This window comes from Labrus mixtus, chromosome 9 (assembly GCF_963584025.1).
Source record: "Labrus mixtus chromosome 9, fLabMix1.1, whole genome shotgun sequence".
NCBI lineage: Eukaryota > Metazoa > Chordata > Actinopteri > Labriformes > Labridae > Labrus > Labrus mixtus.
Genome location: NC_083620.1, coordinates 694,149 through 721,340, shown reverse-complemented (window position 1 = coordinate 721,340; position 27,192 = coordinate 694,149). Strand labels below are relative to the sequence as shown.

The 27,192-nt window shown below is 40.3% G+C and overlaps 1 protein-coding gene across 6 annotated transcripts in view; it reads left to right on the top strand.

Moving 5' to 3' along the window:
• The window catches only part of LOC132979983 (clathrin heavy chain 1-like), an 82,308-nt gene that overhangs the window by 20,612 nt on the left and 34,504 nt on the right, over positions 1 to 27,192 (top strand). For 5 of the 6 annotated variants that reach the window (XM_061045807.1, XM_061045808.1, XM_061045806.1 and 2 more), the window contains exons 3-16: positions 5,860 to 6,128; positions 12,765 to 12,926; positions 13,093 to 13,206; positions 13,825 to 13,998; positions 22,086 to 22,283; positions 22,986 to 23,186; positions 24,325 to 24,477; positions 24,633 to 24,755; positions 25,087 to 25,224; positions 25,693 to 25,857; positions 25,994 to 26,174; positions 26,301 to 26,464; positions 26,605 to 26,730; positions 26,956 to 27,098. In XM_061045807.1, the coding sequence (XP_060901790.1) occupies positions 5,860 to 6,128; positions 12,765 to 12,926; positions 13,093 to 13,206; positions 13,825 to 13,998; positions 22,086 to 22,283; positions 22,986 to 23,186; positions 24,325 to 24,477; positions 24,633 to 24,755; positions 25,087 to 25,224; positions 25,693 to 25,857; positions 25,994 to 26,174; positions 26,301 to 26,464; positions 26,605 to 26,730; positions 26,956 to 27,098 (2,311 nt within the window). The remainder of the gene's footprint in view (positions 1 to 5,859; positions 6,129 to 12,764; positions 12,927 to 13,092; positions 13,207 to 13,824; positions 13,999 to 22,085; positions 22,284 to 22,985; positions 23,187 to 24,324; positions 24,478 to 24,632; positions 24,756 to 25,086; positions 25,225 to 25,692; positions 25,858 to 25,993; positions 26,175 to 26,300; positions 26,465 to 26,604; positions 26,731 to 26,955; positions 27,099 to 27,192) is intronic. The other variant, XM_061045812.1, reaches the window with a different exon arrangement.

Here is a 27,192-nt window from a genome sequence, read left to right as displayed (position 1 = left end):
GTTGCTCAACAGTCCGGGGTCTCCGTTGTCGTATTTTGCGCTTCATAATGAAAATTTGAAAAGTGGACTCATCAGAGCACAGCACACTTTTCCACTTTGCATCAGTCCATCTCAGATAAGCTCGAGCCCAGAGAAACCGGCTGTGTTTCTGGGTGTTGTTGATATATGGCTTTGGCTTTGCATGGTAGAGTTATAAGTAGCACTTGTAGATGTAGTGACAAACTGTGTTAACTGACAATGGATTTCTTAAGTGTTCCTGAGCCCACGTGGTGATATCCTTTACAGAATGATGTCACTTTTTAATGCAGTGAGGGGTCGAAGGTCACGGGCATTAAATGTTGGTTTTCAGCCTTTCCTCTTACATGCAGAGATTTCTTCAGATTCTCTGAATCTTTTGATGATATTATGGACTGTAGATGATGAAATCCGTTGAGAAAAGTTTTTCTTAAACTGTTGGACTATTTGCTCAAACAGTTGTTCACAAAGTGGTGAACCTCGCCCCATCCTTGCTTGTCAAGGTCAATGTCAAGGTTTCTTTATTCGTCTCCCTCGGGAGAACGACTGAACCTTTTGGGGCTGTTCCTTTTATTCCCAATCATGACACTTACCTGTTTGCAATTAACCTGTTCACCTGTGGAATGTTCCAAACAGGTTTTTTTTAGCATTCCTCAACTTTCCCAGTCTTTTGTTGCCCCTGTCCCAGCTTTGTTAGAACGTGTTGCAGGCATCAAGTTCAAAATGAGTGAATATTTACAAAACAATAAAGTGTCCAAACATTTCTGACGGTTTTGTTTCAGAGTGGTACCATAGACGCCAAGAGAGATGGTCATATCGCAACATATATCGCAGGGAAAAAAAATATTGCAAAGTCAGTTTTTTCCAATATCGTGCAGCCGTAATCGCTACCCGTCTGCCTTTTTGGCCGATTCGACAACAGCTCCAGACTCCAGCTCTCCTCACAGGTTCAGGAAAGCCCCTTGAGCATGTCGCTGTAGTATCCATGCTTTCACCCATTAGTGCAGTTTCTCCTTATTTGTCTCCTCCGCCTCTTCTTTTCTATTTCTACTAAGACTAGAAGCTGACAACGCCAGCACCATTTTCTACTTTTTATCAGACATTATTCTCCATTAGTAGGCTACCTATAATACGAGTGGTGCACGACAGCGGTGTGAAAATTGTCTTCTCGCATCATAGCAACAAGCTACCTCCACCCCTCACATGCGCAGAACGAACGAGCTGAGTCTTTGAGATGTGTTCAAGTGCAACTTTTTGGCCAAGGCGAGAGGCGACGCCACAGGCAGCCTTCGTCTCCACTAGTTCTTTGCCGTCTGCTTGGTGTGTTAGGGTCTATAAGTGGAAATGAACACCTACATTTTCACTTGCTGCTTGACACCTAAAATGTTCCTGTCAGGGATTAGTTTCTGAGCAGTTACGTTTTTCATGTTCTAAAGATGTGTGAGTTTTGTTTGAAGGTATTTCTGGAGCTAAACTCCTGAGCACCTGTGACAGTGGAACTTGTACTTGTAGAAAAGGCCTACATGTGTATCAGTTCATTTAAAGTCAGAGAAAAATGCTTTAGGAGTTGCAAACTTTTACAATTTTCTGTGTCTCCCATAAACACAAAACAACACTAACACCGCATCAAATTCTTCATTGCAGGTGCAAAAAACCTCACAAATCACAAATTAGAAAAATGAAACGCTTACATTTTTGCTACAGTTGTTGCATCAAATATGGTGCAACACATTTGCACACCCGTATCAAAAACTTTCAACTCATTGACAAAATGTGCACATCCACAAATCAGCACATGATGAATTCATGCAACGAGAGTAGCACACCTTTAGAATACTTTCTAACAAATACTTTTTTCTTGGATATTAGCACGAACATACAACAGGGCAATAACTGCAACAGCTTGAATCAGCCGCTATGAGTCTCAAATGCTGGTTTTCTGCTCACATATTTCAAGTACGCGCCACCCCTGCCTCTACAGGATCACAAATCACCTTTGCTCAACAATTACTGAGATATATGGTGTAAAAATGATTTGTGCACCTGTAGAGTTTGCCTTGTCCAACCCCCAAACAGATTTCATTGGTCCCCCTAACTCCTTTTTCGTTCTTCTTCTGAGTGCTGAGTCTCTAGCAGTCGGTCTACAAACTAGATTAGATCAGCTTAGAAACAGAAAGCTAATGCTTTGCTAGCGAGATTTTAAGACAAAAACTTTGCGTACTATTATCAAAGTAAATATCATTTGGTCGTATGTTTTACAACAATACTAGCTAGCTATCCAGCGCTGCCATTATCCCCAAATCAATATCAAGATATTCACAAACCTGTGTCGGCTACTGTCAGCCCCAGCCTTAACGTAACAACGTGGACTCATCATGTTGTGTACACTAACTATGTACTAATGATGTTTGCACTAAGGATTTCTGAATAATTACTTTCAAGTCATGTGTGTCATCTTCAGTTCCCCCTCTTTGATTCCTGGCCAAGAATTCAGCAAGTTTGGCTGGTGAAAACTAAGGGAGGGGAAGAATCTCGACTGCAGTCTGAGAGGGGAGATGACTAGAGCAATTAAATTATGCTTCTTTACATGAAATTATTATTGTTGTTAAATATATTAGCTTGTGTTGAATCAATGCTAGATATTGTAATTTTCAACATCAAAGCTGGGTAATGGTCGCTCGGTGTCACTCTCAGACTGCATGTCTGTCAACACTACAGTCTCTGGTCAATACAACGCTGTTTGCATATTAATGATGATGTTACAGCAGTGTTATTTAATAAAGGCAAATGCTTTAGTTAAAGTAAATAAGCAAATATTATTTCATTCGTTTTGTGACATTCTTTGCTGTTATGTGCTCTGTTCAGAATACCTTTGGCCGCCTGTACGCAACACATTTAAGCCATTTTCTCATATGCACTCCAGATAATATCTAGATATTTACAGGAGGACTTCTCCAGAGATTCTCCCGAACTAGCCGTTCACATATGCTCCTCACAGCGGGGGACTTTCCCTGTCAAGGGGAGGGGGGGCGGGGGGATTTCCCGACGTAAGACGTGACGTAAATAAACAACGCTGAAGTAGCGGCCGTAGCAACAGAGTCCGCTACACGACGCTATAATGAGAATATTTGTCTTTATATCAATGCTATGTGTAATCCAATGGAATGACAACATCCGCAAAAGAGAGGAGAACAACATACTGACGAACAGAAAACATAATGCAGCTGTTTAATTAGAGCACGGAGATTGTAGTGGTTAGACACTTTAGCCGGTCACTATATAAACGTCACTTGGGTCCCATTGGCTCGAATTGAAATCTGTGGAGTATATGCTGCCGCGTTCAGACATCAGCTTACTCTGATATTCTGCGGATAAAATACTAGGGGTCTGGTGAAAAATGCTTTGTTTGCGTTCACACATAGCCTAAAGAACCTCCGGGTAGACAAATCTCCAGAGTTTTTCAGGAGATTTCCGTATGTGTGAAAAGGGTTTTAGTCCTGTTGATACGTTAAGGCCTACATATGTTGAAAATCTTGATATTTTATTTGGGAATAATGGCAGTGCTGGATAGCTAGCTATTATTGTTGTTAACATACAATCAAATTATATTTATTGTTTGTTAATAGTACACCAAGTTATTGACTTTGAATCTCGCTAGCTTAATGGGGTTATGTTTGAGCTTTTTCATTTACAGTCAGGTTTTGGTTATGATTTTTATTTTATTTGGCTCAGCTTTCTGGTTCAAAGCTGAGCCAATCTAGTTCGTAGGTGCCCTGGTGCCGACAGCTAGAGACCGAGCACTCAGAAGAAGAAGAATGAAAAGGAGTTGGGGAACGAATGAAATTTGTTTTGGGTGTGGTCAAGGCAAACTTGTAAGAAACTTGTAATTTGTGAGCAGAAAACCAGCATTCGAGACTCGTAGTGATTCAAGCATTTTGAATGATCAACTTGCGTTTGTGCTAGAAAAAAAAATCCAAGAAACAAAACATATTTGTGAGAAAGTATTCTACAGGTGTGCTACACTCACTGCATGAATACACTGATTTAACATTTTTTGATACTGGTGTGTAAATGTGTTTTGCACCATATTCACTGCAACAACTGTAACAAAAACGTGAGCATTTCAGTTTCCTAATTTGTGATAAGTGAGAAAGGATTTGTGCACCTGCAAAGAAGAATTTGACAAGTTGTTACTGTTGTGTTGTGTTTGTGGGACAGACAGAAAATTGCAACCCCTAAAGCATTTTAATCTGTGACTTCAAAGTGTACTGATACAGTTGTGTGACTATTTTCTACAAATACAAAGTCCACTGTCACAGGTGCTCTGGAGTTCTGCTCCACAAATACCTTCATAGTTTGGACTTGTTAAGGTTCATCACAGACAAAGTTTGCTCTGTACATACAGAGTTTATTTGATGTAAATGCTGTCTTCTTTGGGTAATTTGATGCCAGGCATTATAGAATAAAAAATGGTCCCAAAAAGGCAGACATGAATTTATCTCTCAAGACAGGACACACTGGTAAAAACCATCAGGATGTTGTCCTGTAGCTCTGATCAAATCTTGGGAACTTGTTTTGAAAAAATAAGAAAACAGTAATACTGCTTGTTCCATCTTTCTTGAGTTGCATTCTGTGCCTGCCTCTCTCTTTTTTAACAATGTATTTGCAGAGCTAACATAATGCAGGAGCAGCAATAATGTGCTTGTGCCCTTTTTATGATGTTTCTCCCTGCTGAGAATATAGTTGAAAGTGCAACATTTGATTAATTTATGGTATCATCATAATTAACTCTTACTTTGCTAATTATACATAGTTTTTAACAGCTGGGTGAAAATGTAAAGAACATATTTTGATTTATAAAAATCTAATTTTCAAAATGTCCCCCCTTTCCCATAAACATCTCGTGGGCCAGATGAGGGACGCAAGTTTGACACCCAGATCTAGATTTCAAGACATTATTATTCATAATAATGACTTAAGACTTAACTGGAGGATAAAAACAAAAGGGTGTGAGTGCATCTTCCCCTTCATTATATCTATTTGTGTGCTTCTGTTGCTAATCTGCATTCAGACCATAAGGACACAATTTGATGTAAATTCCATATGGACTTCAACAACATGCCTAGAGTTTCACATCAGGTGGTCAGGGTTACAACTGGACACATAACATAAAGCGTGATTTTGACTTGCACTGGGTGCTATAGTTCTAAGCAGAATTTGGTCCTTTATTGATCTGGTTTGATTCAGTAGATCAGAATTGAACCACTGTACCTTATTGATGAGGGTGTGTTTGTTCACAAACTGCTGAGGAAAATATAAGATCCAGGCATATAACTTTACAGGCTAACCCAACATTTAAACAACACACAATTTTCTATTCTATGAAAAAAAAGAATAATAATAAAGTGATAGTAAACATCTAAATGATTACACACTTGTTATGAGTTGACGCTATACAAATAAAAATTGATTGATTGATTAAAGCAGTAGATGTGCTTTTTTCACCTAGATGCTGAACCTGCACATATAAAGCCAACTATTTTTCCCATGAGACCTAACTGAATGCAGATAAATCACTAATGTGGTTACCCTTTTGTTGGTTGTGCCTCTTGTCTTGACAGTGGTACTGGCTTTTGTTATGGTCTTTTTTCACTCAAACCAAACCCTGACAACATTTCTGCATAAATTGAGTCTTGAATTTCCAAATGTGCTTTTTACTGCCAAAATATATTGTGGTTTGTGTGTGGTTGCTTTAGTATTGTAATAATTATTATTATTTTGATTATTCAGGAAGTTACAGGGTTTATCTATTTCACTGTTAACCTTGACTCTGAATTCTTTCAGCTGCAAAGACCCTGCAGATCTTTAACATTGAGATGAAGAGTAAAATGAAGGCTCATACGATGACAGATGACGTGAGCTTCTGGAAATGGATCTCCCTAAACACTGTTGCCCTAGTCACAGACAATGCAGTCTATCATTGGAGCATGGAGGGTGACTCTCAGCCAGTCAAAGTCTTTGACCGCCATTCCAGTCTGGCAGGCTGCCAGATCATCAACTATCGCACTGATGCAAAACAGAAGTGGTTGCTGCTCATTGGCATTTCAGCACAGGTAAAAAAAAAAAAAAGTACAGACTCAGATGTGTTTTCAACTGCACTGAGGAGTTAAATGGGAATTCTTGTGCCAACTATGTGGCACAATAGAACACATAAATAGGGACAGTTTATCTATTTTGTTTCTGTACATAAAGAGTAGACTTTGTTTAAAATTGTATCTAAATGAAAAATATTTATCACACGAACATATTAATATTTTTCAGGCCATGATTCCAGTTAAAAGGTGCTGGTTCAGCTCAGCTGGTACAGCAGGTGCCCCATGTACAGAGGCTACAGTCATTGTCACACTGGTAGCTTAGTGCATGTAATCCACAGTCTCTCCCCACATTTCCTGTCTCTCCAGCTGTAATGTCAAGTTATGCTTTTTTTTGTTTTTGTTACTACAACAAGTAGAACGATAGGACCACTTTTCAGTGTTTCCTTCTTTTCTCTGAACTTTTTTCCAGTTTTGCTTTCGTCAGCTGTAATTAACATATCTCTGAGATTCTTCAGTCTCTCCTTACCTTACAGTATAACCCTTTTCACACATACGGAAATCTCCTGAAAAACTTCGGAGATTTCCAGGAGGAGCTGTATGTGTGAATGCAACAGCCATATTTTTTACTCCGATATTACCCGGAGTTTATCCTGCCAGACCCCTAGTATTTTTTCTGCAGATAATCCGGAGGAGCTGATGTCTGAACGCGGCCGAATATACTCCGGAGATTTTCAATTTCAGCCAATGAAAAGAGAATTACGTTTATATAGTGACCGGCTAAAGTGTCTGACCACTACAATCAATGTTTCCTGTTCGTCAGTATGTTGTTCTCCTCTCTTTTGTGGATGTTGTCATTCCATTGGATTACACATAGTATTGATATAAAGACAAATATTCTCATTATAGCGTCGTGTAGCGGACTCTGTTGCTACGGCCGCTACTTCAGCGTTGTTTATTTATGTCACGTCTTACGTCAGGAAATCCCCACGTGCGCCCTCCCCTTTGACAGGGATAGTCCCCCGCTGTGAGGAGCATATGTGAACGGCTAGTTCGGGAAAATCTCCGGAGAAGTCCTCCTGTAAATATCTAGATATTATCTGGAGTGCATATGTGAAAACGGCTTATGTTTACTTTTACTACAAAGCCCCGCTGTTGTAACACATGCAGAATGTGGCTTGGCATTGTCTTGTTGAAATAAGCAGGGACGTCCCTGAAAAACATGTTGCTTGGATGGTAGCATATGTTGATCCAAAGCCTATATGTACCTTTCAGCATTAATGGTGCCTTCACAGATGTGCATGTTACCCATCTGCACTAACACACCCTCATACCATCACAGATTATGACTTTTGAACTTTGCGCTGATAACAATCTGGATGGTCATTTTCCTCTTTGGCCTGGAGGACACCACGTTTATGATTTCCAAAAATAATTTGAAAAGTGGACTCATCAGAGCACAGCACACTTTTCCACTTTGCATCAGTCCATCTCAGATAAGCTCGAGCCCAGAGAAACCGGCTGTGTTTCTGGGTGTTGTTGATATATGGCTTTGGCTTTGCATGGTAGAGTTATAAGTAGCACTTGTAGATGTAGTGACAAACTGTGTTAACTGACAATGGATTTCTTAAGTGTTCCTGAGCCCACGTGGTGATATCCTTTACAGAATGATGTCACTTTTTAATGCAGTGAGGGGTCGAAGGTCACGGGCATTAAATGTTGGTTTTCAGCCTTTCCTCTTACATGCAGAGATTTCTTCAGATTCTCTGAATCTTTTGATGATATTATGGACTGTAGATGATGAAATCCGTTGAGAAAAGTTGTTCTTAAACTGTTGGACTATTTGCTCAAACAGTTGTTCACAAAGTGGTGAACCTCGCCCCATCCTTGCTTGTCAAGGTCAATGTCAAGGTTTCTTTATTCGTCTCCCTCGGGAGAACGACTGAACCTTTTGGGGCTGTTCCTTTTATTCCCAATCATGACACTTACCTGTTTCCAATTAACCTGTTCACCTGTGGAATGTTCCAAACAGGTTCTTTTTAGCATTCCTCAACTTTCCCAGTCTTTTGTTGCCCCTGTCCCAGCTTTGTTAGAACGTGTTGCAGGCATCAAGTTCAAAATGAGTGAATATTTACAAAAAAAACAATAAAGTGTATCAGTTTGATCATTCAATATCTTGTCTTTGTAGTGTATTCAATAGAATATAGGTTGAAAAGGATTTTCAAATCATTGTATTTTGTTTTTATTTACGTTGTACACAACGTCCCAACTTGACTGGAATTGGGGTTTGTAGATGTTTACATCATCAATATTTAATAAATATTTGCATTTAAAGTTAATGAAGGTGTGAGTCAGAGCACTGACTCATAGCAACACCAATAGTAATCAATGCTACTCAAACACAGAACTAAGGTTGTCAAAATGTTGACTACTTTGATACCTTTCGATACAACATGCCCATATGGATACAGTAGCTGTTATTTTTACGTTTGATACCAGTTAAAGGCACCCTAGTTATGAAAGAAAAACAGATATACACTTGTATTTTCAAACTAAAGAGAGAAAGTAAGAGGGGGAAGCGATGGTTGCTTGACATTGTGATTAAGTAGAGAGTGAGATAAGTGATAAATAGAAATAAGATGTTACTGTTAGATTATTATATTTTATAATATAATCTAACAGCATATATAACAGTTACTGTCCAAAGAAGTGGGTACCCAAGAGGTCATGAGTTTGTGCGTGCTTGCATATGGCATGGGAAGAGATAGGACAAGATGGAGACTACCACGATGTGTATCATCACCAAGCCTGCCTGTAGTGGAGAGCAAAGAAACACAACAGAGAAAACAACAACAGGACACTGCAGTCTGTCAAAATGAATCAAAAAAGCAGGTTTCAAAACGGATGTTAACACACTTTAACCAATGTCTCTGATCAACACAGTCTCATGTCAAAATGTGTAATACCTACGTTGGTCCACAGCGCAAAACGGAGTAGTTTCACAATAAGGACTCTAAAATTGTGACAGGTCTACGTTTCCTTTTGCCTATTCTTTTGTATAGGCATACCTCAGGTCACGTGACTGCCCAGTTTTCTAGTGATGGGAAAAGCAGTTCTTTTCAGTGTACTGAATCAGTAGAATCAGTTCAGTAAAGTGATTCGTTCAAAAGATTCGTTCACTGAATCGTTCAGTACTTCTCAGCAGCTCTGTCTGTGAATCAGAATTTAATAAGCTGAAACACGGCCGACCGTTTAGTTCTGCTCGCGATCGTACTGAGAACAGCCGGTGGTGAATAATAAACCAATGAGCTGAGAATTTAGTTGGATAAAGTTACAGTTTGCAAACTGAAAGCTGCTAAAACAATCACATTTATTTTCCCCGACCGTTCTTTTCAGTACGTTCAGTACACGAAGAGGAAGAGAGTGACTCGGAGGCGGAGCTCTCAGTCAGTCAGTGATTCATGTAGGAGCTCTCGTTCAGTTCGTTCATTGAACGAAACACTGACTGAACGTGAACGAGCGAGACTGCGAGTCACCAGCCTCAGTCACACACACACTGTACTGACTGAAACACGATCGTTAGTAGATGTTAAAACAGTCAGCTGAGTGAAATTAAGTTGGATATAAAAGCCGTTTGCAAACTGACAGCAGCTATAAAAAGCACATACATTTTCGCGACACCTAAATGTTAAATAATATATTTTCTACTTCCTCAATTTTGGAGACATGAGAGGGAGAAGTAGGGGCGGACTTTAGCGACACAGAGCTCCTGACCGACTCCGTCCTGTTGGTTCAGTCAGTACATATCACTGACATGAAAGGAAGCGGGAGGGCGGGCTTTGAGTTACTTTTACGGTCTAGAGAGAGAGACGGGAGACGGGAGAGAGGAGAGCGCAACTGAAGTTGAGAAATGAACGACTCTTTTCAGTAAGTGATTCAGTTCAGTTCGTTCACCCAGATGATTTGTTCGTTTTGAACAAATCGTTCACGAACTACACATCACTACAGTTTTCCCCTGGCGAAAAAAAAAACATGGCGGACATCCCTTCTATTTTCGGTGGAAAATGCAATATTTTAAGATAGTTTGAGGCTTAAGTGTCGTTTTGATAACCTTTCTGGTGACAAATGTACATTGTATCTTCATAATCTTCGTTCGGTTTTTGTTTATGATCTTTAGTTTGTTCGTTTCTATGAAGATTCTTTCAGGTCTCGCTAGAAAAAACGTTGGAATGGTACGTTTTCTACTGTTGCTATGGTGATAGCTATGGACGCTATCAACAACGAACCGGAAGGAAGTGGACGTTCGGTTCTTGGCTCTTAAAACGGGTTACATCAGACCCTAGACATCAAACTAAGCTCTTATGCAATAAATAATGATTTCTGTTACATTGTTATGGATGTCTTTCATTACAACCAAATTTAATAAAAACGATTGGAACAGATCGATGCATATTAGCAACATTATAAACTATAAAATGTAACAATCCTTGATACATAAAGACAATACTGTACAGTTCATGTGTGATTTATATTATTTTATTTAACAAAATAATCCTGACAGATTAATACTATCTTTAAAACAGGTTTGATTTGACCACTTTTTTTACAATATACAGTACATAGTCTAGATTATTTTACAAAACCCATTCGGCTTTAGTAAATATTTGATATAGTGGATAGATGAGACCTTTCCAACGATGTATGTCGTTCAGCTCTAAGCCAAAAACATAAATATTCTCATTTCATAGGCAAGGGGTCTTGCAGTCATACTTTCATAGAGCTCTTTCAAAGCCCAGTACATAAAATGTTTTTTATTTTTTTAAATTTTGTTTGTTTGTTTGTTTGTTTGTTTTGGTTTAAGTATATCCTAAAATCTGGGGAACTATATGCTTGGAGGACAGCCTTAAGTGCTTGGTTTAGAATTATGGCTAAAAGTAAAAATCTCTTATGCTCTTGTCCATATTGGGCGTTGAATCGATAGTGAACTAAAAGTTACCAGGTGCGCGCCCTCGGCCTTTAAACCGACAGTGGGCGTGACTGCACGATTGTGCATGTCAGCAGCACACTGGCAGACCATAGCATAATGGGCTTTTTGAATGGGTTTTTGCTTAGATTCCTGGAATGGGATCTTTGGTTAAAAAACATCAGTAAATACCCCCTGAAAGATCTAATAAAGAGGTCGCTCACAAGTGACGATTATCAATACGTCATTATGTGATGTCAGTGTCATGCGCCCGTTTGTAGTTCTTATCACCGGCCGGTTACTTTATTGATTGCATTTTCTGGTATTAATCTAATCCGTCAGGATTATTTTGTTAAATAAAATTATAAAATCATATAAATCACACAAACTGTACAGTATTGTCTTTATGTATCAAGGATTGTTACATGTTATAGTTTATAATGTTGCTAATATGCATCGATCTGTTCCAATCGTTTTATTAAATTTGGTTGTAATGAAAGACATCCATAAAAATGTAACAGAAATCATTATTTATTGCATAAGAGCTTAGTTTGATGTCTCTGATGTAACCGGTTTTAAGAGCCGCGAACCGAACGTCCACTTCCTTCCGGTTCGTTGTTGATAGCGTCCATAGCAACCACCATAGTAACAGTAACGTAACATTCCAACGTTTTTCTAGAGAGACCTGAAAGAATCTTCATAGAAACGAACAAACTAAAGATCATAAACATAAACCGAACGAAGATTATGAAGATACAATGTACATTTGTCACCAGAAAGGTTATCAAAACGACACTTAAGCCTCAAACTATCTTAAAATATTGCATTTTCCACCGAAAATAGAAGGGATGTCCGCCATGTTTTTTTTTTCGCCAGGGGAAAACTGGGCAGTCACGTGACCTGAGGTATGCCTATACAAAAGAATAGACAAAAGGAAACGTAGACATGTCACAATTTTAGAGCCCTTATTGTGAAACTACTCCGTTTTGCGCTGTGGACCAACGTAGGTATTACACATTTTGACATGAGACTGTGTTGCTCTGATCCAAGCCTCTGACTTGGAGATGGATATTTTATGCAACAACCAGATCTCCTCCAATGAGGGGGGGTCTAGCTTTTCTGCTTAGCTACAGTAGGTGTGATGAAGCACAAGCTGGGATACTGAGGAATTGTACTGTAGTCTCTTCTGTGTCTTTGTTCTTTTCCCGCCAGAAATACTTTTGTCAGGCTTCTACATTTAAATACAGACTGGAAGACTCCAGTCTTTGTCATTTCTTTTCTATTGATATGTGCATATTTTATTAGTGTCCTATTGAAGTTTAAAAATTCTGGTAGGCTATAGCATCAGCCGTTTTGCAAATCAAAATGTCTGGACTTTTGTCTAGTGCGAAATGTAATGAGATTTTGTGCAACCATAATCATTTAAAAGAGCTAGGTTTATCTTGGCCAGTGAAAGTTACTTCGCTACCAGGAATTAATGCATTTTTGCAACAAAAAAAACAAGTTATGCCTGTGTAAACAATACAGGCAAAGGATTAGAACATTTAAACAATCCGCCATTGCAGTTCTATGCTCAAAAACGGACACGATCAAAGTTGTTTGTTTTTTTACCAGTGTAACAAAACATGTTACTGCAGCTCTTAATCCCAAATGGTTCTGTGCAATGGCTTAATTGCTTGTTCTCTCCTCTTTAGCAAAACCGTGTTGTCGGGGCCATGCAGCTGTACTCTGTTGACAGGAAGGTGTCTCAGCCCATCGAGGGGCATGCTGCTGGCTTTGCACAGTTCAAGATGGAAGGCAACACTGAAGAGTCAACCCTTTTCTGCTTTGCTGTAAGAGGACAGGCAGGAGGAAAAGTAAGAATTATTAGCACTGAAATTTCTCAGACTGAAAACTGCAAAAAAAGCAACTCAGATATAAATTAACTTGACTGTTTTTTGAAAAATTTCCAGAGAACCTTGTTGCCTTGCTTTGTGTTACTTACTTTCTTACTTTTTATTTAAAACGTAATTTTTTCTCTAGCTGCATATCATTGAAGTTGGGACTCCGCCAACTGGGAACCAGCCATTTCCAAAGAAAGCTGTTGATGTTTTCTTTCCTCCAGAAGCACAGAATGACTTCCCTGTTGCCATGCAGGTACAGAAACTGTTTAGAAGAAGCAAACCCTTAGCTTGTTACCATTTTTCTTCTGTAAAATGGATTACATTCCCTGGTTTATAACACCTTTAAATTTTCCCCTCCTGCCCTTTCAAGCTCTTTTTCAAAAAACCAATGAGGCATAACACTCAGACAGTTTTGTTGATCTGTTTGCGGTAATTGCACCTTTTTTTGGGCTCTTTGGAATAGGCCCACTGCCTCTGTAAAGAAGTCCTTCTTAGGTATTGAAAAGACACAGATTTTTATGTTCATGGGCTTTTTGCACACATAAAGATATAGCCTTGCAAGCGCCCATCAATTTAGATCCCCATTAGTTATACACACTAATGTACAACTAACTAGTGTGTCTTTAACATGCTGTTGAAACTTGGCCTGAAACTCTCTATTTTTAGGTATTGTTCAGTTGTAATTACAAAATTAAACAAGTAGTTCTGAACAGTCAATCAACTGAAAATCTGTGGAATCTTGAATTTGCAATACCTTAATAGACATTGAATACAATTTCTTGCTTAAGGGCATTTTGATCATTAGTTTACGATTAACATCCACACTAACCTTCAAACGTACAACTTACGACTTCTCTCTCTGCACATCTAGATCAGCTCCAAGCAAGATGTTGTCTTTCTCATCACCAAATATGGTTACATCCACTTGTATGACCTGGAGACCGGAACATGTATCTACATGAACAGGATCAGTGGGGAGACCATTTTTGTAACTGCCCCCCATGAACCTACAGCTGGTATCATTGGAGTCAACAGGAAAGGACAGGTACTCTTACTCCCACACATCATGGTTCTGCACATAGATATAGATTGGTTATGTTGAGAGTCTTCTCAAAACTTCCCTCTTTGGGTCAGTTAAAATGGGGTGGGCTGTATGGAAAAAATATATCAAAATTGTTTTATGGCAGGATCAAGGTCACGATTTTATCATGATTTTTTTCATCCTGATCCTAAAGACTAATTTGCTGACCGTTTCTATAACATCACTGGACTAAGTTTGCTTTATTTACAGTATGGTTGAAATAACAATACTTATTTCTCTGTCTACTGTTTTCAAATGCACAGAAACTGTGCTAGAAGTTTAGTCTATTTGAAAAATGTCTTTGTTAGGATGGCCTGGAGGTCTCCCCCCAGAATATTTTAGCACCAAAAACACATTTCCCTACATTCTGATCAATTTGTATGCACAATTTTAGGGTTTAACACACCACTTAAATCTATTTTGGTGTTCATCAGGTATGTTATCATACAGTGATGCATTTATTGAAAACATGTGGACTTAAAGTTCTTGTGTTTCGGTTCTATTTTAGCCCTGCAGAATTCCTACAGATGTAGCTTTATACAAAAAGCCTTTGTTCATAACATTATTGGACTAACTTTGCTTTATTTACATAATGGCAAAAAAGGATAATCAAATATAATCCAGAATGTGATTTTTCTGTGACATATGGTCAAAGTAAAGTATTATTCATAGAGGGGTTAGGACAACGTTGATTGACAGACGGTCACCATGGTTAATCTCTTTCACCTGCCTGCTAAACACTAAACGAGAGAAGAAAGAGCCACTGACTGGTATCACTTCAAGCAATATGCATGGAAATCATTGCATTGAAACAAATTATTGTTAGGTTAAAAAATCGCCCCCCTTTTTTAACAACTAAGGGCCGGACCTTGCAAATATGATCGCCTCCCTCTGTTTCATAACTTGTTTCAATCACCTTTCCATTATCACAACAGGTGAGCTTTGAGTGGAGAGGCTTGTGAGTAACTTGTAAAAACCAAGATAGAGCTGAATAACACCGGCAGCAACAACAACAGGATTATATCTCCCGTCACTGATCTATCTATCTATCTATCATCTATCTATCTCTATCTATCTATCTATCTATCTATCATCTATCTATTTATCTATCTATATCTATCTATCTATCTATCATCTATCTATTTATCTATCTATCTATCTATTTATCTATCTCTATCTATCTATCTATCTATCTATCTATCTATCATCCATCTATCTATCTATCTATCTATCCATCTATCTATCATCTATCTATCTATCTATCTATCTATCATCTATCTATCTATCTATCTATCTATCTATCTATCATCTATCTATCTATCCATCTATCTATCATCTATCTATCTATCCATCTATCTATCATCTATCTATCTCTATCTATCTATCTATCATCTATCTATCATCCATCTATCTATCTATCTATCTATCTATCATCTATCTATCTATCATCTATCTATCTATCTATCATCTATCTATCTATCTATCTATCATCTATCTATCTATCTATCTATCATCTATCTATCTATCCATCTATCTATCATCTATCTATCTATCATCTATCTATCTATCTATCTATCATCCATCTATCTATCTATCTATCTATCTATCTATCTATTTATCTATCATCTATCTATCTATCTATCTATCTATCTATTTATCTATTTATCTATCTATCTATCTATCTATCTATCTATCATCTATCTATCTATCTATTTATCTATTTATCTATCTATCTATCTATCTATCTATCTATCATCTATCTATCTATCTATCTATTTATCTATCATCTATCTATCTATCTATCTATCTATCTATCTATCTATCTATTTATCTATCATCCATCTATCTATCTATCTATCTATTTATCTATCTATCTATCTATCTATCTATCTATCTATCTATCTATCTATTTATCTATTTATCTATCTATCTATCTATCTATCTATCTATCTATCTATCTATCTATCACATCTATCTATATCTATAGAAACCTGGTAGTATTTTTGAAGGGTCGTGCATCCCTCCCTCATTTTCCCCTCAAGTCTGAAAAGGAGCTTCCAGTGACGCAAAATGACGATTTTTGCGTCAGTTAGTAGTCAGTAGTAGTTTCACAATAAGGGCTCTAAAATTGTGACATGCCTACGTTTCCTTTTGTCTATTCTTTTGTATAGGCATACCTCAGGTCACGTGACTGCCCGGTTTTCCCCTGGCGAAAAAAAAAAAACATGGCGGACATCCCTTCTATTTTCGGTGGAAAATGCAATATTTTAAGATAGTTTGAGGCTTAAGTGTCGTTTTGATAACCTTTCTGGTGACAAATGTACATTGTATCTTCATAATCTTCGTTCGGTTTATGTTTATAATCTTTGTGGTTAGCCGGGTGAAACTACAACGCTAGTTCTTCATATTTTCGACCACTGAAGCTACAGACCAATCACAGATCAGTGGGTGGGAACTCACTCCCAGAATCGAAACTTAACATCCGCCATATTGCTTGGAAGCTATGCTAACAGGCTCTATGGAGAAAGCTGATAATGGCGAAAATATAAATATAACGGCGAGACGGCTGCTCGCCCCAAACCCAGCCCCCGGGAGTGCGGCCGCTGGGAGCTTGGCCGCCGCAAGCCAGCCGGGAGCTCCAACATTTTTTGTCATATCGCCCAGGCCTAGGTGTGTCCGTGTAGGACCATAAACATGCAGCAGAGTGAACAGAGCTTGATTCTATGATCTCTCTGGTGTTTAAAGTGGTGCATAAAGGTGTTTTATGACACATGTAAAAATATTTTAATTCAACTCCTGTAGGAAAATCAGTGAGAGCTGCTGAAAGTTGTGGTACCCAGAACTTTATTGGTGATTTTTTTTTAATGTTAACCTCTGCCTTGGGTAGCTTTTTAGGAGTCAAAAACCCTTTTCACACATACAGAAATCTCCTGAAAAACTCCGGAGATTAGTCTACTCGAGCCAATAGAAAGAGAATGACGTTTATATAGTGACCGGCTAAAGTGTCTGTATGCGACCACTACGATCTCCGTGCTCTAATTAAACGGCTGCATTCTGTTTTCTGTTCGTCAGTATGTTGTTCTCCTCTCTTTTGTGGATGTTGTCATTCCATTGGATTACACATAGCATTGATATAAAGGTAAATATTGTCATTATAACGTCGCGTAGCGCCTCCTGCGTGACCTCGTTAGAAGCTTAATAACGCTACGCCAGCCCTCATTGGCTGGCAAGGATGATGTCTATGTCTGGAGGGGATGCGCAGATGAGCGGCCGGCAGTCTGAATATCCCACGGCCCGTCGCCCGTCACCAAGCTGCTAAGTCCCTGCAGAAGGAAAAAGATTTTCCGTTTTTCCCGGAGCTGCTCGAGGAGACAGCGGTCACGTGGAAAGACCGGCCGTACAGCAAGAAACACCCCATTGTGGGAACTTCACTGCTGGATTGCAAAGGGATGGAGCCCAACAGCCTCCGCAATATGCCGCCTATTGAGCCGGCGAGTCATCTCCACCCGAAGGCCTCCATGTCTTCTTCAACCCCGTCTCTCCCTTTACTGACGGACCGCTTCCAGCCTTGCTGACAAGTCTTACAAGCAACGGCGCTGTCAGCCATTCTGTCAGCCTACCAGGCTGAACTAGAAGAGGACATGACGCTTAAACCAGATGCCTGTGTGATAACAGACCACATCCTCCACCTCCACTAGGTAGCCATCCAGGCTACGGGGAGAGCCATGGGTCTGACGTTCCTCCAGGAGAGCGCCTGCTAGCGCTCACCAACCTGTCGACAGCTCCTCGACACTCCTATCCTTCCACAGGGTGTCTTCGGTGTAGCAGTCACCTCCATGCAGAAGAGATGTGAGGAGAAAAAGAGAAACCATGAGGCCCCTGCCTCTAGGATCCCCAAAATGCCTAAACTGCAGGCAGCCTCCTAGGCCCCCCGAGATGGAAAGACCCCATGGGCTAGGAAACAGTACTCACAGGCCAGACCTCAGTTGACGCCACCTCATCCTCCTCCCGCAGCTGCGATGATAAATTTGCCTCTCAGGGGATAGCTTACGAGTATATGGTCCGCCCATTCGGCCTATCTCTAAGTCCAGGCAGCTGTAGCACCTCTCGGGGAGAGCCAATCACATCGCGCGTACAAGCATGCTGTGAGGTTCAAACCTAATAAACAAATCCCTTTGTAAAAATTTGCATTGAAAACACAACGCAAGTTTCTGAAATAATAGAGATATATAGACCTATATTAGCCATTCTGTTTACACATCCAAAATCAAACATTTTATTTAAACAGCAATTTTGAAAAGATAATGCCATGTAGGCTCTGTCTTTGAAACTATAAAATTGTAATCAGTAAAAAATATTAGCTGTGGGGTCTGGGAATACAGCTGTTTCTCCCTATAGGTTTGGTCATTTGGTCACTTTATTGTTACAATTTTCTTTGTCACAACAGCTCTAGAAACAGGAATATAATTATCAAAAATAACAAGAAGTTAAAAATCAAACATATGTACATCAGTTAAATAAAGGGAGAAAAAATACAATAATAGAATAATACCAGGTATGTACACTTCCACTTGTGGAAAGAGTTATTATTATTAAAAACACACACAGTGTGTAGCATTATTGAAATGTGTCATGAGATGGTGAAGACTCTGATTAAACAGTCTGACGGCAGATGGGATGAACGACCTGCGGTAGTGCTCTGTCTTGCAGGGTGGGTGTCTCAGTCTGCTGCTGAAGGAGCTGCTCAGGGCCCCCACAGTGTCATGCAGGGGGTGAGAGGGGTTGTCCATGATGGATGTCAGCTTCACTAACATCCTCCTCTCACCCACCTCCTCTACAGAGACCAGAGGACAGTCCAAGACAGAACTGGCCCTCCTGACCAGTCTGTTCAGTCTCTTCCTGTCTCTCTCTGTGCTCCCTCCTCCCCAGCACTCCAGTCAACAAAGTCCATGATGACCTGCCTGTACTCCTGTTCGCTCCCCTTAGACACACACCCCACGATGGCTGTGTCATCGGAGAACTTCTGCAGGTGGCAGCTCCCAGAGTTGTAACAGAAGTCCGAGGTGTACAGGGTGAAGAGAAAAGGGGAGAGAACTGTCCCCTGCGGGGCCCCTGTACTGCAGACCACCATGTCAGACTCACAGTCCTGAAGCCTCACGTACTGTGGTCTGTTGGTGAGGTAGTCCGTTGTCCATGCATCCAGGTGACAGTCCACTCCCGCCCTCTCTAGCTTCCCCCTGAGCAGTGCAGGCTGGATGGTGTTAAAGGCACTGGAGATGTCAGAGAACATGACCCTCACAGTGCTGCCGGTGTTCTCCAGGTGAGTCCAGGATCTCTGCAGCAGGTAGATGACGGCGTCTTCCCCCCCGATGTTCGGCTGGTAGGCGAACCGCAGAGGATCCAGATTTGAAGTCAACAGGGGGCGGAGGTTGTTGAGGACGATCCTCTCCATGGTCTTCATCAGGTGAGAGGTGAGGGCCACAGGTCTGAAGTGGTTAGGCTCCCTGGGGTGAGATGTCTTTGGGACTGGCACCACAGAGTCAGGACCCTCTCCAGTCTCAGGCTCAGGCTGAAGATGTGCAGAAGAACCTCACAGAGCTGGTCTGCACAGTCCTTCAGGAGTCTGGAGCTGATGCCGTCGGGACCTATGGCCTTCCTCGCCTTGATCTTCCTCAGCTGACTTCTCACCTGATCAGCTGTTATGGAGAGGCCGTCGGAGGAGGAGGAAGAGGAGGAGGAGAGGGTTGTTGAGGGGGATGGCAGGGTACTCAGATGGAGTGTCTGGGAAGCGGGCTGGTCTGCGCTCTGGTGGGTGGGAGTGGGGTTGGGAGCAGAATCAAATCTATTGAAGAACAGATTCAGTTCATTTGCCCACTCCCTGTCTCCTGCTTCAGGGCCCCTCCCACGACCTCTGCTGTGACCTGAGATGTTATTCAGGCCCCTCCAGACTTCTCTTGCATTTTTCTGTTTTAATTGCTCCTCCATCTTTGCCCGGTAGCTGGCTTTCCCCTCCTTGATTTTTTTCTTGAGCTCCTTCTGCACCCTCCTCAGCTCCTCTCTATCTCCAGATCTAAAAACCCTCTTCTTTTCCAGCAGCAGGGTTTTCAGCTCAGGGGTCACCCAGGGTTTGTTGTTGGAGAAACACTGTATTTTTTTGGTGGGTACAGTGTTCTCAACACAGAAGTTAATGTGTGATACAGTGTGTCAAGGTAGTCCTGCAGCGCCAAACCACCTCAACTGGCTCCCTTCCAGAAAAAGACGCAGGGTGCAGCGTTTGCCTTTGCAGAATCCACACGCTACTGATTTCACTCTCTGTTCGTTGGGATTATGCTCTGCAATGAGATAAACGGACTATTGTAGAGTGTTAGCTAACCACTAGCGGGACTCTGTGGCTAGCGACGCTAGCGGCTAGTGGGGCTAATTTGTATTAACTATCACCTCATCGGCTCTCTACTTCAAACGCCTTTTTACGCCTTTACTAAATACCCGTGGATAAAGAACTGCTATCCAATGTGTCTAATATTTTGAGGTTATTCCTTAAAAAACTGAATGTTTATTACCTCAGAAACTAATTAGCGAGCTATCCTAGTAGCTCCAGAGACACAGTTGTATGAAACTGAACACAGGCATGACTTATTTTAGTCAGGATAGAACATTATCCACATAAATAAAACTTTATTGTTTTTAAGGTTCAGTCTGAGAGTGGAGAAGACTCTGGTTTTTCTGTATACGGATATGACGTCATGATGAACGATCCCGGGGGAATTAATCAATTTTTTTAATCGTTCAATATGAAATTGCGATATTTTAGTGAATCGATCTTTTTTGGGCTTTCTTCTGTAGTAATACAACCTGCATTCGCGGATACCTGTGAGAAGATAGAAGGGACGTCTTACCTGTTGACGCGAGCTATGTCACGCATCATCACCGGTCACATGTGACTTTGTTGATATTAAATACTCAAACTGCGTATTTAACTCAAACTAAACTAGGAGCATTAAAATAAAGAAACACATAAATGAAACAAACACTAGGGAGAAAGCGACAAAAAGAACAAAATAAAATCAAAACTCTGAAAATATACAACATACAAAACTATATAAGACAAAATCATGGAAGGAGCGCTTAAAATAGGACCACAGCACCACCCCAATATGACCAAACCAGACTCAAGGTTCCCTCATCCCCCAACCAAACCAGCCTCAAGACCAGAATTAAATTATCAAAAAATTAAAATACATAAAATATTGGAAGGAAACAACTCAAAAACAGAGTCTACACATTGACAGATTTACCTGAGCACTGAGAAAGAGCTGGCAGACCTACTAACTGTGACACATTACAGGTAAACACAGAGCTCCACTTCTACTGTGGGAGGGGAATACCCGCCCAAATTACACATGCACAATCTGAATTTGAACACACAACACACTCCCATATATTGTGTGGAAAAAACAAAAATGCAAGATCACAGCTGCAAAATGTATCACAGTCTGTTAGAACCTGAGGAAAACCAGTGGAACCTGAAGACACACAAACACAGACACACACACAGGAACAAAGCTACACACATACCCAATTTAAACAATTTAGACAAAAACAAAAGTCCCTGAATATCTTTACACACACATACTCACACAAAACCAATCTACACACACAACATTAATGTTAAACACACACACACAACACTTTTCTCTTTAATTTGTTTTTGTTTTGTACTATATTTCAGATTTGTATTAATATATATCTGATTATAACTTGTTATAATATCATAATTGATAATTATTACTGTGACTATTGAACTATTCATTATTACTATGAATAATTATTATCATTCTATTTTTTTTATTGTGTGCTTTGGCAATATTTTTAACATTCATGCCAATAAAGCTTCCTGAATTGAATTGAATTGAATTACTTTTTTTATGGACAAGTATAAGATATATGTATGTAAGCATAACAGTGCATTGTTTTATTTTAGAGATTAAATCCCACCCTTGCAGTGTATCTTGTAGTGGTTAAAAATATATCCTGCAAATGTGCTATTCCAGGTGTTGTCGGTTTGTGTGGAGGAGGAAAACATCATTCCCTACATCACCAATGTCCTCCAGAACCCAGACCTGGCTCTACGTATGGCTGTCCGCAACAATCTAGCTGGTGCTGAGGAGCTGTTTGCCCGCAAGTTCAACACGCTCTTTGCAGCAGGGAATTACTCAGAAGCAGCCAAGGTGGCAGCCAATGCACCCAAGGTAGAACAACGTGACATTACTCAGAAATAAACTAATACAAGTTCAGACTGTTAAGACTTTAGATTAATGTAGCTTTGTGCAGCCATAGACCTGGATCACACCGAGACACGCTGCTACAGGCTCGGGCGCTCATAAAATGCCTCAAAAGCGCGTTGGGCAAAACAGCGTGGTGCTCCTGGAGCAGAGCTGCGTGCCAACGGGGCGATTAAATGTTATTTGGTAACAGGGGATTCAAGCAGACTCCGAGCTCTTGACGTTGCTGTCCTATTGGATGAGGAGGGGAGGAACAAAAAATAAGCAGAGATTTTGGGTCTGACATACTGAACAAAAGGAAACAGTATGGTGAAGACCACCATCTCTTTAGTGGCACAAGAAAAGAGCGCGCGCCAGGCACGCTATACCATATGAAAATAATGGTTCTGCTGGCGACGCGCTTCTAACGACACGTCTCTGTGTGATCAGGGCCATAGTCAACCAAAGGTGTGTGGAAAATCATCTTCTAATGTTGCACCAAAAGAGTGTAAATGTTCTTAGGAATGTTAATGGGATAAAGTCTTTCGATGATGATTTTTTAAATTTCATTTATATATATCTAGTGTTTAGTTTTCAAAGTTCACCTAATAATATTGTTCACCACTTTTCTTCTATGCAGTACTCTAAAGTGACTTTACTTATGTCTATCCATCCATCTTTCTTCACCAGGGTATTCTGCGGACCCCAGACACCATCCGTAGGTTCCAGACTGTTCCAGCCCAACCAGGCCAGACGTCTCCCTTGCTCCAATACTTCGGAATCTTGCTGGACCAAGGCCAGCTTAATAAGTTTGAGTCTCTGGAGTTGTGCAGGCCTGTTCTCCAGCAGGGACGCAAGCAGCTACTAGAGAAATGGTTAAAAGAGGACAAGGTTTGTGTCTAATAGTTGGTTTCAAAGTGGACAATCTTTTCTTTAGAGGAATTATTTTCACCAGCCATGTCATGAGAGATATTTTATCATGGTAATTGTCAACATATAGTCATATTGCTGGATTGACTCAACATTAAAAGTGTATTCCGAAGACATATACTTATTGAAAGTTAAATTATGACTTGACTCATCAAAGGGCATAACTAGAGGATATGTCACTATTTTATGTAACAATCGAGCATAGACTGCTTTAGAAATCAAAATGAAAAAGACTGCTCCTTATCATGTATGGATTGGTCCAGAGTTTATAGTAATACCTCTTTTTATTTCCGGAATCTAAATAATAAACTAAAAACAAGTGTAGTATTGCATTTGTTTTTATCTGCTACGTGTAGTCCGCTTTGTGTAGGCTATAGTAGGCTTTTATTGTGGTAGCGAACATCAGCGTGCACCGCCCGTCATGCCTGTACTTGCCATGTTTTTAGGCTTCTGTGTGCGACTTTATACACCTAAAAGTGAAATACAGGAGAATGATAAGGAAGCACATTGCATTCACCAAAGAAAACAAACAGACACATAGACAATTTATCTGGTAATTACCAGATCTTTTCTTCTAATGTCATAATGAGATAAGTTCTGCTCAGCTAATGTTTCAGCCTTCGTGTGTGCAGCACTGACCTTAGACTGACAAATATGAACTCGCCACCTAGATCAGTTTCTTAGCGTACATAACTTGAGTGATGTCCCTCCACCTCTGTGCCTGACTGTACTGTCCCTCACATGCTTTAAACCCACTTCACACCGGGTGCCCAGGACCGGGAGCTGACTAGTCAGGCAGCGCCTCTTTATAAGGGTCTTTCTTCCTAATTTTGTAAAATGTGTAGAAAGCATTTATATTTTGTTTAGTAAATAAACCTTATGGAGAGGAGCTTTTTATTCAAAAGGCTACCTAATGTGTGTGTGTGTGTGTGTGTGTGTGTGTGTGTGTGTGTGTGTGTGTGTGTGTGTGTGTGTGTGTGTGTGTGTGTGTGTGTGTGTGTGTGTGTGTGTGTGTGTGTGTGTGTGTGTGTGCGTGCGTGCGTGCGTGCGTGCGTGCGTGCGTGCGTGCGTGCGTGCGTGCGTGCGTGCGTGTTTACAGCTGGAGTGCTCTGAGGAACTTGGAGATTTGGTGAAGTCAGTAGATCCTACTCTTGCCCTTAGTGTCTACCTAAGAGCCAACATCCCAAATAAGGTGATTCAGTGCTTTGCAGAGACTGGACAGTTCCAGAAGATTGTCCTCTATGCCAAGAAGGTTTGTGAAAAACATTTTTTTTTATTCCTTTGATAAGTTTCAGAATGTAAGACCAGTTTGGTACAGCTAGTATGACGCTACAAAAGACTATTTTGCATTGAAATCTGAAATCTAAATGTTGTGGTAAAGTTTTCAGAGGTCTGTTGTCCCTGTAGGTGGGCTACACTCCAGACTGGATTTTCTTGTTAAGGAATGTAATGCGGCTCAGTCCAGAACAGGGCCTCCAGTTTTCCCAGATGCTGGTTCAGGATGAAGAGCCACTTGCTGACATTACACAGGTAAAAAAAACACACCTTTACTATTTGTTCGTGAAATGAACACCTACTGTCTGTATTGCAGGGTTTCACGCCATTTTTACCAACATGTTTGCACAAGTTACTGTTACTTACCAGTGCTTCAAGTGCAGTAGCTTTTCACTAATTGAGACATTGGCGGCCTTAGTTTTAGAGTTATCTTGTGACTAAAAGATAATAATAATAATAATAATTTAAAAGCAGAATTATGCAGTAACTGTCACAAAAAACAAATAACCTAACAATCAATGAAATAATGCTGTTGAAGGTTAGGAATGACAAACATTATTATTACATCTGTATTTTGTGTTTTCAGATTGTTGATGTGTTCATGGAGTACAACCTCATTCAGCAGTGCACATCTTTCTTACTTGATGCCTTGAAGAACAACAGGCCCACGGAAGGTCAACTGCAGACACGACTGCTGGAAATGAATTTAGTCCACGCACCACAGGTACATAAGAATCAGGAATTCACAATTTCAGTGACATAAGTCCAAATGCCAGAATGATCACAGTTGTCTCCTTGTTGGGGCTGTGGCTCAGTTGGTAGAGTTGTCGTCTCTCAACCGGAAGGTCAAGGGTTCGATCCCCAGCTCCCTGCACACTTAACCCCGAATTTCTCCCGCTGCTTCGTCGGCAGCGTTTGAATGGGATGAGTTATTTCTGATGGTCTCACTACATAGCAACCACTACCATCAGTGTGTGAATGTGTAGGTGTGACCTGCTGTGTAAAAGCGCTTTGAGTAGTCAGAAGACTAGAAGAGCGCTATATAAACTCAAGTCCATTTACCATTTGTTCTCCTTGTTTAACATAACCATCACCTTTACTAAACAAATCACATTTTCCCATCTCCTGTTTCATGTTAACAAAGCTTTAAACAATGTTGAAATGTCTTTGTTCCATACTTTATGTTTTGCAGGTTGCAGATGCCATTCTCGGAAATCAGATGTTTACCCACTATGACCGCGCCCACGTTGCACAGCTGTGTGAGAAGGCTGGTCTCCTGCAGAGGGCGCTGGAGCATTATACCGACCTGTATGACATTAAACGTGCTGTGGTGCACACACATCTTCTCAATCCAGAGGTACAACACAGGCCAAGAAACTTGAGAAAATAATAATAATGTGTCTGTAATGATATTCTTTATACATGTAAATGTATTCTAATTATTGATATTTCATTACTTGATTTGCCTTTTACAAATGTTTTTTTTCCTTAAGTGGTTGGTGAATTTCTTTGGTTCCTTGTCAGTGGAGGACTCTTTAGAGTGTCTGAGGGCAATGCTATCTGCAAACATCCGTCAGAACCTGCAGATCTGTGTCCAAGTCGCTTCCAAGTATCACGAGCAGCTCTCTACACAGTCCCTGACTGAACTTTTTGAGTCGTTCAAGAGCTTTGAGGGTAACATGGAAACATGATAAGTGTTACGTAGTCTTGCCTTCTTTGCCACCTTGAGAAAAGATTTAATTTTAAAGAGAAGTTGCAGTTAGTTCTCTTGGTGACTTTGAGCTTTTCTTTGTCTTTCAGGTTTGTTCTACTTCTTGGGATCCATTGTGAACTTTAGCCAAGATCCAGAGGTTCACTTCAAATATATCCAGGCTGCCTGCAAGACAGGCCAGATCAAAGAAGTGGAGAGAATCTGCAGAGAGAGTAACTGCTATGACCCTGAACGTGTGAAGAACTTTCTTAAGGTAAGAATTGGCCAAGTGCAAACATAACAACACACAGATAATCTAATAAGAATGAGATGCCTTTTTGCCTCCAATTACCAAGGCTTTTTCAGAACAGACACTTATTATTGAATTTAAATGTTTTCTACTTTTCTTTGTAGGAAGCCAAGCTCACTGACCAACTGCCCTTGATCATTGTATGTGACCGCTTTGATTTTGTCCATGATCTGGTCCTGTACCTGTACAGGAACAGCCTGCAAAAGTACATTGAGATCTATGTTCAGAAGGTAACTTACCTGGGCTTTGCCTGATGATATTGTGTGTTTTAAAGTTCTGAATATGTGTAGTGTAGAATTTAAAATGTTTCTCTTTGTTTACCATGAGTGAAATCAAAGAGGAACTGCACAATATCCTTTATCATGCTTTCTCTGTGCCCGCCCTGCCTCCATTTAAAGTTGGACTTGTGTTTTTTTCACTTGTCAGTGAAATTACTGTATGATCATTTATTTCAGGTGAACCCCAGCCGTCTCCCCGTAGTCATTGGAGGGCTACTGGATGTGGATTGTGCAGAGGATGTGATTAAAAACCTGATAATGGTGGTTCGAGGACAGTTCTCCACAGATGAACTGGTGGCTGAAGTGGAGAAGAGAAATCGGTATGAAGAGACTAACTATTTGACCATAAAAATAGTAGAATCCCTGAGTCAACTCTTGGTGACATAAGTCAGCAGTGTTTTGTTCTTCAAGCCT